This window comes from Lagopus muta, chromosome 24 (genome assembly GCF_023343835.1).
Source record: "Lagopus muta isolate bLagMut1 chromosome 24, bLagMut1 primary, whole genome shotgun sequence".
NCBI classification, from domain to species: domain Eukaryota; kingdom Metazoa; phylum Chordata; class Aves; order Galliformes; family Phasianidae; genus Lagopus; species Lagopus muta.
This window is the reverse complement of record NC_064456.1, coordinates 2571413-2586726: the sequence shown is the minus strand read 5'-3', so window position 1 is coordinate 2586726 and position 15314 is coordinate 2571413. Positions and strand designations below refer to the sequence as shown.

At 49.2% G+C, this 15314-nt stretch overlaps 2 protein-coding genes across 2 annotated transcripts; one reads left to right on the top strand and one right to left on the bottom strand.

The window, feature by feature from the left end:
* Positions 1-478: 478 nt before the first annotated feature.
* Positions 479-11199, top strand: PIGR (polymeric immunoglobulin receptor). Its single transcript, XM_048926105.1, is given in 13 exon segments — positions 479-742; positions 5637-5729; positions 5939-6271; positions 6590-6919; positions 7244-7567; positions 8031-8345; positions 8779-8858; positions 8860-8908; positions 9429-9449; positions 9452-9547; positions 9667-9792; positions 9902-9960; positions 10477-11199. Coding segments are annotated over 12 exon segments (1941 nt in total). The 5' UTR covers positions 479-742; positions 5637-5650; the 3' UTR covers positions 10606-11199.
* LOC125684187 (interleukin-20-like) lies at positions 10902-15002 on the bottom strand. The gene is made up of 5 exons (XM_048926137.1): positions 14844-15002; positions 14684-14749; positions 13835-13987; positions 13252-13326; positions 10902-13150 (listed from the first exon to the last, which is right to left on the bottom strand). Exons 1-5 carry the CDS (start codon positions 15000-15002, stop codon positions 13073-13075), a joined length of 531 nt encoding a protein of 176 aa, XP_048782094.1. The 3' UTR covers positions 10902-13072.
* Between the last annotated feature and the right edge of the window lie 312 nt (positions 15003-15314).

Here is a 15314-nt window from a genome sequence, read left to right as displayed (position 1 = left end):
CTTACGCAGACAAGGCCAAGCCTTACTCTCCCCAGGAGGCGGTAGAGACAGAGGGTGGGGATGTGGCAGACTTCCATAGCAAGGCCAACTTGTCCTACCTGGAAAGCCAACATGCCTGGGTCTGCTTTAAGATACTGGTTTCCAAAAGATGGAAAACCAGCGACAAGGATGCTTTTGCCCAGATTTGCCCTATCAAACACTTCTTCTGTTGGTTGAGGATGTCACAACTTGGGAAACCAGGTGAGCCCTGCACAGAGGAGTTCTCCATTGGGTGCAGTGCCAAAGAAAGAGGGACAGGGACAGGACCCCAGCACGCTCCACACAAAGCAGACCCATGAGTTGGCATCAAGCTGAATCCCTTCCCAAAGCCAGCAGAGGTGCCAGGGCAGCACCCTGAGCCAGAGCCCACCCTTGGTTGCATAACAGCAGGGTGCAATCGGGAGGCTGCACCCAGAGCCAAGTGCCAACAGAGCCAGGAGGAACATTGGCTGCCCTGCTCCCACGTGGCTCAGGGCTCAGTTGGGCTTGGATGCCGTTCCCTTAAGGCACAACAGGTGGAAATGCAGGGCTAGAAGTATGAGTATTTAAAACTGGCTGGCACTGCCCGAGCCTGGTGTCCTGGAAGGAAACAGGACAGACACACAGTCACACAAGGAGGTCCTGGGGTCAACCACGAGGCCAGGAGCGGTGAAGCAAAGAGAAAGCAAGAAGTACAAAAGGATCTGCAGAAGTAACCTGACGTGTAAGTAATGCTTCTTCGTTGTCTTCTCACGCATTCACCTCGAATTAGCAGCAGTCTTGCTGGTGAAGAGATGCTGTCTTACTTTAAAAGAACATCAGAAGTGCAGAATCAAGCTCATAATATTATCTTCCTTCTCCGTGGTAGACTTTTAATTTTCCATTTCTGAAAATAAGTTTAATTATCGTTACGGTATCTGCACTGTTAGGAAATAATTGTTAGTAAATACTATGTGGTCATTACAGCCTTTTGAATGGCAGCACGGAGGCAGTCATAAGGATACGGATTTGGGAATGCGCCACAGCAAAGGCTGGGTTTCTGCACGCTTAAATGCTTACCATGCAAAGTCCTTTTGGACTTTCAATGCCTTTGCATAGAGAAATAATGCTTGCCAATAGCAGCCACACTGTGGCCACAGACAGGTGCACAGGTGCTCTCCACTCATCCAGCTCTCACAGCACAGCACCACTGCAGTGCTTTTGGATTATAAGCTCTAGGAATATTCAGTTTTAAACTAGAAGAGCAGTTTGTAGTCTCGGTTTCACTTTCCAGCCTAAGAGACTAGAAACGGAAACAAGAAATAAGTGAACCACTCATATCCCATCTGAAAAGCATCAAGTTAGTATGGGGGGACATCTAACAGCTTAAAGGAGCATCCAATCAGGTCATCATCAGCACCACCTCAGGGGAAACTTCAATCATTACCATGGGGATCATCTGGGCATTCTTTTTCATTTGTCATCTAAAATATAGTGCTCATCTCGAAGTTCTACCTGGAGCAAAAGGGATTCTTAGCTAGGGATGCAATAAGTACTGCAGGAATTCCTGAAGGCTGTTGATTTTGTTGATAATCTCCAGCAGGATCTGCCTAGCTGCCTCTGCTCACTGTATCACAAAATCAGCACGCCCCGTTTAACCTCTCCATATTGTAAAGCAGGCATCAGTTTGGAACACGAAGGATTTATTTTTGGTATGTGTTCGGGTCAGGCTGATCTTTTAACAAGTCCGTTGCTCACTCACCTCCACCAAGTGCAATGAAATGCTCTATCCAAGGGGACGGGTGGCTTTTCCCCATTAGCAACACTCACAAGGCAGCCATCAACACAGTCATTGTGATGGGTCCCATGAGGATGTAGAGAGTTTTGGTGCTGGGCAGCAGGACAGCTGTGTCTGTGCTTTGCTTCCAGGCACTAAGAATCGCCCCCAGCATCCATATCTGCATTCCTCCTCAATGCAACCCCAACTGTTCTGCTCAGCATCACACCCACAGCAGCTTGCATCCACGCAGCTCACCCCCAGTATAAGTGGGTCTGATTTTAAAAGGATTTGAGGGAGGAAATAATATATACATTACTCCATTCTGTATGTTGTTTCTTAATTATGGGAATAACAGCAACTGCTATGCAAAGCAGAACAGTCGTAGGAACCAGCTCTTTGTGTTCCATTGATCCCAATGCATGTCCTTGACACTGGTCATTGTTAAGAGCAATAGTTAATGGCTAATAGATTACATGCTATTGATCCCTTGCAAGCTGCACCAACTGAGTACAGTGGTTTCTCAGGTGAGAAACTTGCAGTTGAGTCAGCAGAATTTGGGAACTGAATTCTGCTTTTTTCATACCTACTCAGAGCAGCTCCTTGCTTGCGCTTGCATAAATTGTTTCAAGCCCTGATCTCCTTTGTATCAGCATGAATCTGAGGACATTCCTCTCCAAAGTCCAGGTCGACCCATCTTAGGGGAGGAGGGCTCACACAGCAGCATGCAGAGCCCACCTGGCAGCTCTGCTGCTTGCTGCTGCACAGTTCTGTGCCGCTCAGCTTTGAAATACATGATGTGGAGGCAGGGAAGAGGAAGGAGCCAACAGTTCTGGTGTTGCAAGATTAAAGTTGATTCTACTTCAGAAAAACAAGATTTGAGCTTATTAAAAATAAAAAAAAAAAGGAAGAAATGAGAATAAACCCAGCCCACAGCTGGTGCTGATCCAGAGAACCTCTTCTGCAGAATCAGGGATTGGTGACAGGAGGGGGCACAGCCTCTTGACCACAGGAGAAACTTTCCAACAGCGGCTGCTCCTCTGCTGATCCCACGCTGCAAATGGGCAAGAACTAGGAAGGACATCCCTTGTCCTTTTTCCTCCCTTTAGCCATCAAAATGTTTTAAAGTAAGCACCAGAATTTGGCCTGAAACGTCCAAACTGCCAGCTTAGCTGTTCCCATCTGCAGCTTCTTTGCCCTGTGCTGCAGAGCAGCTTCAGAGTCACTTCCCACTGGGAATAACTGAGCTCCCTCTCCTTTTCTCCTGGCCATCTCATAGAATCACCTCCCATACAACCTCAAACTGAAGGTTTTAACACATCAGGTTTTTAAGTCAGCACATGCAAAGCGTTGGGCTCAGCAGCCCAAACAACGAGTGCTGCTCCTGCATGAACCAAGGCAACCAACCCAGCCATGTGCAGGCTCCCATCAGCCTGCATGGTGCAGTCATGGGTGGCAGCCCAGCTCCCAGCACCTATCAGTCAGTAGGGACACCATGGTCTCACACTCAGTCTTTCCTGCTCCAAGGGCACCAGGAACCCAGCGCAGACGCACAGAGCAGTGCAGCAGGAGCAGAGTCCAGCTGCCACTTGAGCCCAGTAGAACAGCTCAGAGATGAGAGCAGCCATGTCACACAGCCCCATGCAAAGGATGGAGGCATCCATGAAATCCACGGCAACCCCTCCTGCATGAAGTGACCCAATTTGGCTTCTGCTGGAAGCTACAGGGAGCTCACAAGCCTCATGCTTCATGCCAGACCTCACAAGGATGTGAGGGCTCTCTCAGAACCAACCATGGGAGTAGTATTAATGCAGATTGCACGCACAGCCACTTACTTGCATTCCCATGCAGCTCAGCAGCACTTTCTCTCAGCTGTGATCTGAGATTTAATCCTGTTCTCTGACTGAAGACAGCAAATCTAGTCCTCTGAAAGCACAAAGGAACCCGAGCTGTGTTATCAGCAGGCTCAGAGTGATTCTCCCCCAGCATCTCAAACTGTGATTGCTTCACGCAGAGCACCCAGCTGTGCACATCCATGCACTGGGTAGCATCTCTGGGCACTCAGAGAACCAAAGGAGGTTTCCATGCAGCCTGCTCAGTGGGTCAGCCCAGACTTTATGTAACATGTGGCTGCACCTCATATGGGGCATGGGATGGGATCTGCCTCCATTCATTCGTGCAAGGTGTTAGCATCAGAGCAGGAGCAGAGGCAGTGCAGAGCTACAGATGTGTGCAGTGCTTCATGCAAACTGCTATCCTCAGGTAGGCACAACCACATCCATGTGGCCTCAAAAACCTTTCTGCTCTTACATGTGCAGACTCTGGCACATCTTTCTGGGCACAGCTGTAGCTTCATTTCTAAACAGACCTCCATAACCCCTCACTGCCTGGCAGCCAATTGCTTCGGGAAGGAATCAGACCAACACAAACCGTGCCAAGAAGGGAGAAAAGCTGACCCAAGACCTTCCTTGTCTCGCCCTGCAGTGAGTGTGGGAGGGCAGCAGGGAAGCAGCAGCCACAGGAGCCCTGTGGGTCTGTGTTGTGCCGCACTGTTTGCTTTCCACATGGCATGGTTTGTTTGCCCTGCTGGCTGCCTGTGTGATATGTATGAAGAAGCATTTTTCATGCTCAGTGGGTTAATTATTAGCCACAGACAAGTGGACACTGAGCAATTAAAAGTCCCAATACAAGGAAGAAAGCATAACAGAGCGCCTTTCATCTTCACACGGAAGCAAAGGCATTTTTCTTCTACAGGGAATTACCCCTAATAAAACGAACCCTATCACCTGATGCCCAGAAATCAAATTCCTGTGACTGTTTATAAAGACTTTGCTTGGCATCCATCATCTTCACTATAGCTTGTAATAATTAATGGGTAGATCAACAGTTTGGAAATGCATCTGCTCACCATGGAGAATCCTACAGCAAACTCACAATGCGAATTAAAAGCTTTGGCTTTCCCTGGGCCATCCCTGATATCAGAACAGGGATAAGCCATAAATATTCATCCTGTGGGCACATTTCAGGGAATGAGCAGCTTGGTTTGGTGCTCCCCAAAGCCTTCGTTTTGAGTCTTGCCAGGGCTACGCAGCTCTGCTTCTCCACAGGGTTTAAATCTCTGCACCTCACCAACTTTGTCAGCAGCCAAGGGGAGAAAAGGCCCAACTCTATCACATTCCTGAAGCGAACAGGGAAGCAAAGATCAGAAATTAAATACAGGCTTCAGACAGGAACTGCTCTACACAAGCAGGTTTTCCCAAGGACCGGTTTTGGCACCTGGGCTCAGAAGGGAACAAACCCTTCTTTCACTGCATGGACAACAAACCATCACAAGTGCCATTATCTCCCAGCAAGGGTGATGAGAGCAGCCCAGCTCTGGGCACCCTGAATTCCAGTCCTGCTGGGGCTCAGCAGCTTTTGGGCCATCTGTGAACTTCAGTCTTCCAAGGGGCTGTTCTGCTGTAACGAATGATACCAAATGTCACTTCTGACTCTGGATCAACCCCAATTTGGCCAAAATCACTCTTTGTGCTGTGCACGTTGCCACTGCTGCCTGCCCAAGAGACAGCCACAGTCAGCCTGCAAGCCTGGCATTAACTGGCTTATGGTAAAAACAACTCCTGCTGTTTGATGTGGTTGAGGTGTTAGATGCACAAGTAGTCACAGTGCCATGTAGCAAAACAGGCAATGACAGATATCAGCTCCCCATTTCCTATTACATTGCTTGACAAGTGATTAAATGCTGTATTTCTCTCTAACAGCCACAATGCTCTTATCATCCAGGCAGAGACATTATCAGGTGACTTAACCATTAATCATTTTTGCAAGTGCTATTATTCACTGATTTCCGTGCCTTTTCCAGGGAATGCAAGAAGAATGATTTTGCTGGCATTCATCCTCCTGCTCTCCTTCCTCCCAGCTGAATCTGCAAAAAGCAGATATCCTCCCAAAGCAAGTAAGTGTAACTCGCCCGGAACACAGAGGTTTTGCAGGCAGCATGAAACCAGATGATGCACTCCTAAGGGAGACAGAAGGGTTTGGGGTCCCCATTCACACCCAGCACTGCCATGGGACTTTTCAGAGCACGCCAGGACATGCAGCCCTTTGCACAGCCATGGTTGCACGGTGCATGGCATGCACACCCAATGGGTTTTCTTCTTGCAGGCTTAAAACCGGTGTTCGGACCGCAGCAGGTGTACGGCCTGATCGATGGCTCCGTTACCATCAAGTGCTTCTACCCTCCCTCAACGGTGAACAGACACGATAGGAAGTACTGGTGCAAGGAATCCTCCAGGAGCTGCCTGACTGTGATATCCACCAGTGGATACACAGCACGGAGCTACCAGAACAGAGTCACCATCACCGACTTCCCGGAGCTGGGCATCATGCTGGTCAACGTCTCACAGCTGGCCCTGACAGACCAAGGCACCTACCAGTGTGGCATCGGGCTCAATGGCAAGGGGCTCTCCAACAAGGTCAAACTGGACGTTTCTGAAGGTAATCGCAGCCTTTTCTTTCACATTTTCTTCCCCTTTCTGATAGAGCTCCGTGGGATGTCTGCCCAAGAAGAGCATCCAAGAGCTCAGGGTGTTCCATGCTTCCAGGGTCTTTTTCCCCACTAATGTTCTTACAGAACAGATTTTCCTCCGACCAAAAATCCGGCATAGAAATCAGATATAAAACTCAATGCAGCAAACCTTGCTGGGAAAGCACTGATTTCTCAGCCACTGAAATACAGGGAGAGGTGCTCCAAGCAGGACTGCCTATCACCCAGCTTCCAATAGGGAACACACTGACTGCTCTCTGATTGCACAGGTCCAGACGTACCCGAGGAAGCTGAGCTCTACTATGTGAAGCTGCAGGGCTCTGTGAACATGCCCTGTGACTTCGGGGCAGATTATGCCAGCACAAGGAAGTTTTTGTGCAAGATGGAGAAGAGCGGCTGCCGCAACATCGTTGACACTTATGGGGAAGTAGATTCGGAATTCGAAGGGAGAGTCCTGCTGAGCAATGATAACACGGAAGGAGCATTCAGCGTCATGATAACCCAAGTGGCCTGGGAAGATGCTGGCCTGTACCTGTGTGGGGTTGGCTCCTATGGAGAGTATGGAAAAACAAAGGAGCTGAACGTGCACGTCTATGAGGGTGAGTGAGCTGTTTCCAGTGCTTTGTTTCCCTTTGTCTCTGCTTTTCTTTAGAAGCACCACTAACAATCTCACTCAATGAGAACTTTAAGACCACCCTTCATCTAGCAGAGGGGTCAAAACTAAAAAAAGGCCAATGCACAAGGACAACAACCATCAGAGGATTTGGGAAAGGGAAAGGCCTGGCAGATCCATCGGGGTCAATTTTGGCAGCTCCAGAATGGTCCTCTCACATCTGCACCTGAGCACCACCTGGCTGTACTTGAGCTTTGCCACATGGCACAAGGTAAGCAGGTCAGGCCGCTCATCTTGTTTTCATCTCCAGGGGTAGACACTCCACAAGAAAAGGACATCATATTTGGAGTAAATGGAAGTTCAGTAACTATCGATTGCCGCTACGACCCGGCCAAGAATTACACGCTGAAGTATTTGTGCAAATGGAGAAAAACAGGCTGTCACTGGATCATAACTAACAATGGCCTCCAGTCGATGTCATTTGAAGGACGAGTGGCCATGTTTGACAACCCAGAGAATGGCACATTCAGCATCATCCTGAACCAGCTGAGCAGCAGCGATGAGGGCTTCTATTGGTGCATGACAGATGATCACGGGGAGAGGAAAACAACCAGGGAGCTGAAGATCATAGAAGGTATGAACCCATAAGCAGTTCCCTTTCATACAAAACAAGACAACCTACCAAGCTTCACAGAATCATTAAGGTTGGAAAAAACCTCAAAGGTCATCGTGTCCAAATGCCACAATAGAGCAGATCTCACTTTTTGGGAAGAGATGTGAGTAATGGTTCTGAAATTCTGTCACTAGGCAAAGCTTTGCGACAGTTCCCCCATGCTCCTCTAGTTTTAGAATGGAAATGTAAGGTTTTGGCCATAGGAGGAAGTGTTTGCACGAAGGACTCATCCCAAATATTACAAAAACCAGCTTTCACCTGATTTCTATGTGGGATCCCCACCATTATTTTAGTAATGTAAAGGAACACTTTGTCCCAAGGTCATACCTCCTGGTTCACCACCTCCAGCAGCCCCACACCTGTTGGGTACCAATCTCACTGCTAACCCACTAACTGCAGTTTCACATTCTGTTTGCCCTCACAGGAGTGCCTGGATTAACAGGAAAGGAGGAAGTGCAGGCAGAAGTGGGCTCACGGGTGGACTTGACGTGTTCCTACTCATGCAGATACTACTCCTATGAGAAGTATTGGTGCAAGTGGAGCAGAGATGGCTGCACCCCACTGATTGCTTCTGACCAAAGCCAACCAGGGCTGGATGTCAGCTGTGACACTGCCAACAAAACACTCATCCTGAGCCTCGACTCTGTGGCCGTGGAGGACCAGGGGTGGTATTGGTGTGGGGTGAGACGCCATGGCCACTATGGGGAGACCATGGCAGTGTCCCTGCAGGTGGATGGAGGTGAGCCCCAGGGAACGAAGCTCGGGGGGTGGAGCATCGGCTGGGAAGAGTCCTCTCCTTGTCCACTAGGTTGCAGCACCTCAAAACAGAAATACTCCCAAACGTGGGCTCTCCCAGACCGGCTGTCTTGGTTTCCATTCACAAAATCCTTCTAGTACCACAATCATTTCTTCCCTCATCATTTTCAACCCCATCTTCACTAATAGTTGCTCTCACAAGTCATAGCATCGCTTGAAATGATGCAGCCTCCAACATCAGTCACACAAAGGGCTGTGTGTAGCTCCCATTCATCATTACAGATGGGAAAGTGCTGGGAGGGAGAAAGGAAGAGCTGTCCCCAGTTCTCTATGAGCAAGCAAGGGGCTCAGCATCAGCTTTAGGCAATATTTTAGGGTGCTCAAATCTCACCACCCTTCTTACCTCCACCATGCAGGCAAAGCTGCCGAGATCAGCCCGGAGCTCCTGGATCTGGAAGCCAGCAATACTGCTGCTCCTGGTGAGGCTGTTCTGCAGGACAGAGACAAAAATGATGCTGGGGTGCAAAGGGCAGCCACCTCAGAAAGGTCAGTCCTTCCCCAGCCTCTCTCACGTATTGGTTTTGCAAAGTTAACTTCTTGTTGACAGGCTGCTTGCACACTCTGCACGTAGTTTAGCAATGAAGAAAATGTTTTTCTCCAAAGAAATAAGCTCAGAGCAACAGAAGGAGCAAAAAGTCACAGCTAAAAGCTTGGAATTACTCTCTAGATAAGTGTAAACAGAGTCTCAGAAGGAAACAATTGGAAATTCCAGGTACAGAAAAGTCAATTTTAAGCATTTCTGTCAAGATCAGAGAGCTTTCCTTCACACATCTATTACTCAACTGCTACTGCAGCTTCTTGGGCACTACCTCCATCCAACACCTTCACTTATCCTCCTGTGATGTGCTCGGATCAGTTCATTAGTTAGATTACATCACACTCACTGAGATCTACCATCTTATATAGACTTTTAGACGGATGGAAATCTATGTAGCTTGTACAGTCCAGAATGATTCTGTAAGAAAATGCTCTGCACAGCTCAGTGCTCCACCTTCCTCTCTTCCAGCTCTGAGCAAAGCTCTGGCTCCACCACTCTTGCTTTAATCCTGGGCCCCATTGGTGCAGCTCTCCTGGTCCTTGCTATAGCTTTTGCCGTCTTTAAATATCGTCAGATCAGGAGATCAGGTGAGTCCCTGCCCCGTGTAAGCCCTCAAGTGTCACTAGTATCAAGATGAAGGCAGCCTGTTTGCAGTGTGTCAGCTGGAGTTGCTCCTAGTACCACTGTGAATGCTTCTCCTGCACAGATCTGGTGTCGGTGGGCAGCTACAGGACCAACATCAGCATGTCAGACTTTGAGAACGCAAGGGAGTACGGAGCAAATGACAACATGTGCATGAAGCAGAGCCAGGAGACCCAGCTGGGAGGGGATGGTACGGCACTGCTCAGAACCCCAAGCTTTGGAGAAAGCAGCAAGGGCTTGTAGAAGCCCAGCAGCTGCTGAGACATCACCCTCTAACATCTGCCTTTCTGTCTGTGCAGAATTTGTCACCACCACAGCCAACATTGAAAGCACCGCTGAGACAAAGAAGGCAAAACGGGTAAGGGGAGGTGGGAGAGAGCACACTGACCTGCAGCCCCAATGCAGCCCTGCAGCATCACCAAAACAGCTGCCCCAGCCCCTGGGCCCTATTTGTAGCCAGCTGCCTCCATCATGGCTGAGTCTCCCACCTGCAGCAGATCAGCCACCGGGGGGCTGTAACCCCTTCCAGCCCACGTACCCCAAGTCCAGCCCTGCCCTGGGTGAGCCTGTGCTGCCAGTGTGGTACCAACACACAGCACGAGCTCAGAGCAACTCTTTTTAACCCTCAACCACGGGTTAGCTGTAGTTGCGAGTGCCAAGAGTTGAACCAGATCTCTGCTGAGGTCCTCCTCAAAGCCAGGAGCCCCAGATTTCTACCTAAATAGCTTCTGCAGCTATTTCCTGCCTCAAGAACCCACAAGCTCATGCAATATTTGTGCACCAAGCCAAAAGATAAGCGATGCTTTTCCACACATTCCCCCTCCCCACCACTGACCATCACCCCTCACCATGTCCTCCATCCTCCCTCCTGCAGGGCTCCAAGGAGGATGCTGACCTCGCCTACTCGGCCTCGCTCCTCACCCCCAGCAGCGTCACCCAGAGCTCCGTGGGGGACAGCACAGCCCCGGCTGAGGCCCCCCCTCTGTGGGGTGGTTCGGTGTGAGGGCGAGGGATGGGGACATGCACTGGGGGCAGGCTCTGCTATGGGGCTCACTGCTAGAGCTCAGCCTGCTGCGTTGCTTGCTGCTGCCCCCATTTGCTATTGCTTGATTTTCCGTCTTTAAATTCAGCTTGGAGCAGAGATTCAGCCAGAATCATAAAGGCTGAGCCCCAGCATCTCCAGCGTAGCCAGGGCTCTCTTCGACGCTCCCAAAGACTACAAGAAATGTATTTTTAAATCTTTTTTTTATAATCTCTTTTTTTTTTTTTTTTTTTTTTTTTTTTTTTTTTTCCCGTGGAAATCTCTTTAGCCTTTTGCTTTTGATTTCCCTCTGCTCTCCTGGTCATAGGGCAGCAGCTGCAGACCAGGAGTGCCTGGGGTTGTTCATGTCCAATAAAGATACAAGCAGCTTTCAGCAGACCAGACGGGCTCTCAGTCTGTGGCAGAGCAAGGGGAAAGCACAGAATGGTGTTAATTAATATGACAACCCATTTAACTGATTAAGCAATAGGCACCAGCGGTCAGCCTCCCTGGCTGGTTTTGTGCTTGTCCAGGCAGAAGCAATGATGACTGTAATTAAAACAGTGTTGTCTCCTGGTCTTATCCTCGAGAGTGGGTTATTCAACAGAGAAAAGCAATTTATTTGTGCATGGCCACGCTGCTGCCTGTAGGTCAGATCCTGGTGAAGAGAGCCAAACACCCCACAGATAAAGCCTTGCAGGAGCAGCGAGGATGGAGATGTGACAAAGAAGCAGCAATTTGCCCTGAACACACGAAGTTCTGCACATCCCCAGGCAGCAGCCAGGGCGGTGAGAGGCAGAGAGGATGGAGGGGATGGACAGAAATAGCACTGACCTGCTCAGGTTCCCTGGTTCTGTCCTGTTTATGTGCATCTCTGACAGCAAGTGGTAAAACATAAGGAATAAGGAGCATTGCTGCATCCTCCCCTCCACGGCACCGGGCAGCAGTGGGAGCAGCAAGGACAGGATGGGTCTGTGCCTGCCCATGGTTGCTGGAAGTGAATGAACAGTTCTGGTGCAATAGGAAACACATCCCCAGGGGCTGAGCAGCAATACAGCTGCAGGAGAATGCTGTGGTTTGGAAATCTCCAGCAGGAGAAAACCCCTTTCTCTGTCCCTTTGTGAAGCAGTTTCCTCCTCCACCTGCCTCAGGGCAGCCTTTCCTCTGCAGGGGTTGAGTACATGGATAAGGAGAATGGAAGTCACACTGCAAAATGCTGTACATGGGAAAGTAAATGAGGTGAAGGAGGGCCCTGGAAGCACTTCCTTTCTGGCATAAGCAAATATGTGAGCAAGGATGGTGAGCGACCTCTGCGTGTGCAGCCACTTGAGGGTAAAAGAGCCCAAAAGAGGGATGGGAGGCTATCCATCGTGCACAATGGAAGTGATCCCATGGACAAACAGGGCTGTTTTCACATCACTCCAGTTTACATTTTGGAGTTTCCAGCATGGGGGGGTGTGCAGTGCAGGGCGCTCCTCCTCCCCCTGCAGCCCCACTGCTGCAGGATGAAACCTTGCGCTTCACCTCCACCAGCACATCCACTCATATCTAAAAGCAAACAAAATCAGACACCTTCTGCTTCCTGACTGCTCTTACGAATAACCCAACATCACTTGTGGGTGGGTTTTTCTTTCCTAGAAAGAGAAGTTGCCAGGCATTAGAGCCACGGCCATAGGTTAAGTGGTGCATCTGATTGCAGGGGCTGTGCTGGCTCTGAGAGGGCACCACGGCGAGCTCTGAGTTTCACCAACTCGAAATGCAATTCCTCTGAATTCTGATAGAATTCAGCGCAAACTCAGCACAGTTTCAGGCTGGCTTTGTTTACAGTAAGCACATCAGCCTTCCACAAACCTCCTGCTGACTGTCAGTAAATGCACACCGGAGATTTCTTCTATTCAGCAACCACATATCTTCCATAGAACACTTCATTTCACTGATACTGCAGAAAACATCACCTGGAAAGGAAACACAGATTTCCTTGGCTTGCAGTACCTGCAAGGACCTATTCTGCAAGTGTTTGTCACCCATCGCCTCCTTTCAGCCAGAGCTGAGCCCAGAGTGGCAAATGCAGCTCTGTAACATCAGCTCTATGCGAGCAGCTCAGCCAGGCACTCGGTGCTCGTGAACACACAGCCCTCATGCAAAGAGTTGATAATTCAAACAATACTTTTATTAAGTTATCATAGCTTATTGGCTGCTAAAGAGAACTCTTTAAAATTCTCCCTTTGGAAAGTGTCGTTTGATAGAAGTCGGAGATGTGGACGCTCCGTTGATTCAAGCCAACTCCACATTGCCATCCAAATGCAAGACCCTGTGGATGCGTGTGCCTGTTCCTGTGCCTGACAGCACACTCAGTGCTTGATCAAACAGTCAGCAAGAAATGGCTCTGGGACAGTGCATTCCCGAGGTGTGCAGCCCCCCAGCAGCTCTGTTAGCACACAGTTCCTCTCTATGGGGATTTCTCCATCCAGTCCAGCAGGATGTCCAACTCGCCCAGGGATTTCATTGCTGCAGATGTGATGTTCAGCTGAAAGGGATGTAAAGGAGCAGGTTGCAAAGACTGTGATACCACCAAGTGTAATGAGGCTGAATAGCTGCATTAATTACTAGGCTTAATCATCAGCTTACCCCTTCATAGTTCACAAGTATCTGCTTAAATCTCTCAGTGGGTTCCTGTCCACACAAACACTTGTTTTCATCATGCTAGAAAAACAAAATTGAATTCATTAAGCTGGAGGGTTTCATTTTCATGGAATCAATCACAGAATCAATCATAGAATCAATCACAGAATCACCGAAGTTGCAATAGATCTCCAAGATGATCCAATTCGACCATCCATCCATCACCAATGCTTCCCCACTAAACCACATCCCTTAGTACAACACCTACATGTTTCTTGAACACGAGCATTTTAAGGATGAGAGATTGCTTTTAACACAGACAGAGAACCCATCTGAGGTCCTGAAATCAGGCTCCATTGAGAGCAGTTCACCCAGGCAGACCCAGTGCTGGTTTTGGTCACTGCCATGGCAGTGAATGAGCACATACATCAACTTCTCAATGAAGGCACAAACCCTTCTCACCGTTCTTCTTCCTATTCTTGTTAAGAGCTTTCCTCTAAATAAAGATTTTGTAACTTATGAAACGATTGGGTTTATTTGCATACCAAATGCCAAAGCTGAAACTAAACTTCAGCAGCATGAGACTCACACATTGCTCGAGTTTCCTTTTGATGCTGAGGAAGGAGTTGGCTATGCTGCTGATCTTCCGGTTGATGTAGGAATTCTCAGTCTGGCAGTGCTTGAAGACTTTGTCCACGTAGAAGTTGAAGACCTTGTGGACCATGCAGCATTTATCTGAAGGCTTAAGGGACAAATTCCTCTTTTCCCATGTGCTTCAAACCCTTGGGCACAGCCCTTCTTCCCACCGCTAGAAGAAAACATCTCTGCCACCCAACACTGGAGCTGACAGTGGTGTATAAACCTTCTCCAGCTCTGCTTGAGGTACGCTGATAACAGATATAGAGTGATTTTCCAGTCCCACCCTCAGCGTGCCTCACTGAGTGACCAAACCCATGAGCTGGCTTTGTAGCTGGGTGTTAGAGGCATGAAGCAGTGGCCCAAGTGCAGTGCCTTGGAGCAGGAGAGCTGCAAAAGCCTTATTTATATTTCTCAGCCCACCACCCTGCAGAGAAAGAAGGGTGAGGAACACCAGCAAGACCCTTCCCTGCCCTTCCCATCCCTCCAGAGCAGTGCAACCTATGCTGTCCTCCACCACCCATTGCTCCTGTCTCTCTCCTGCCCTGTGTCTCCCAGTTTTTGGACACCCATTCGGGTGCTGTGCACATTTCTGGAGAAGCATCAAGCTCTCTCCATGCAGAAACCACTGCAGGACCCCCAGCTTCTTTCACGCCTTTACATCACCCCTCCTCCCTGCCCTGCCCTTTCTTCCCATGCACTTCACAGGAACTCAGACGCCATTGCATCACCCAGCAGCTCCCAGCCCTGAACACGGTTAGCAGGGATGAATGAAGCATAGCAGGACATTGATGGCACCCACCTGGACCCTGTGAAGGGAGTGTGGATGGGACAGGATGCTCAGCGTCCTGATGGGGTCCCGGGCTTGCTGTGTGGAAGAGAGAGATGCAATGAGGGACTTGTTGGCACTGCAAGGCTATGGGAACACAAGCTGCTCCCCAGGAGCCCACAGCAGGACTTACAATGTTGGTTTTGATGGCGGTGAAGCCAGCCCTGATTTCACTCATGCTCACTGAAATCCTACAGGGGCCAAAGCGGAGGATCGTGTTCCCAGCTGCCGGCAGCAGAGTGAGGCAGCAGGTCATGGAGCAGAGGCAGAGCAGCACACGGGAGCCCAGCATGCCTGCAGCACCTGTTGAGAATCCTCACAATCTTCCCTCTACATAAAAATCAAAAGCACACACACACAAAAAAGTTCTTACTAAGATTTCCAACGAATCGTTTCAGCATTCATTGCTCACCTCATAGACGTAAGTGACTAAATGAGACTGCAGGGGGAACATACATCTGACAGGGAGGTTTGTAGGGACATGCCAACAGCTAAACTATTTCTGGAACACACATTTTATACAGTACTGGTGGTACACATGCATGTAAGTATGTTTGGAAGCAACACTGATTGATATCTCTTATCCATTTCTTCTTTGCCAGTT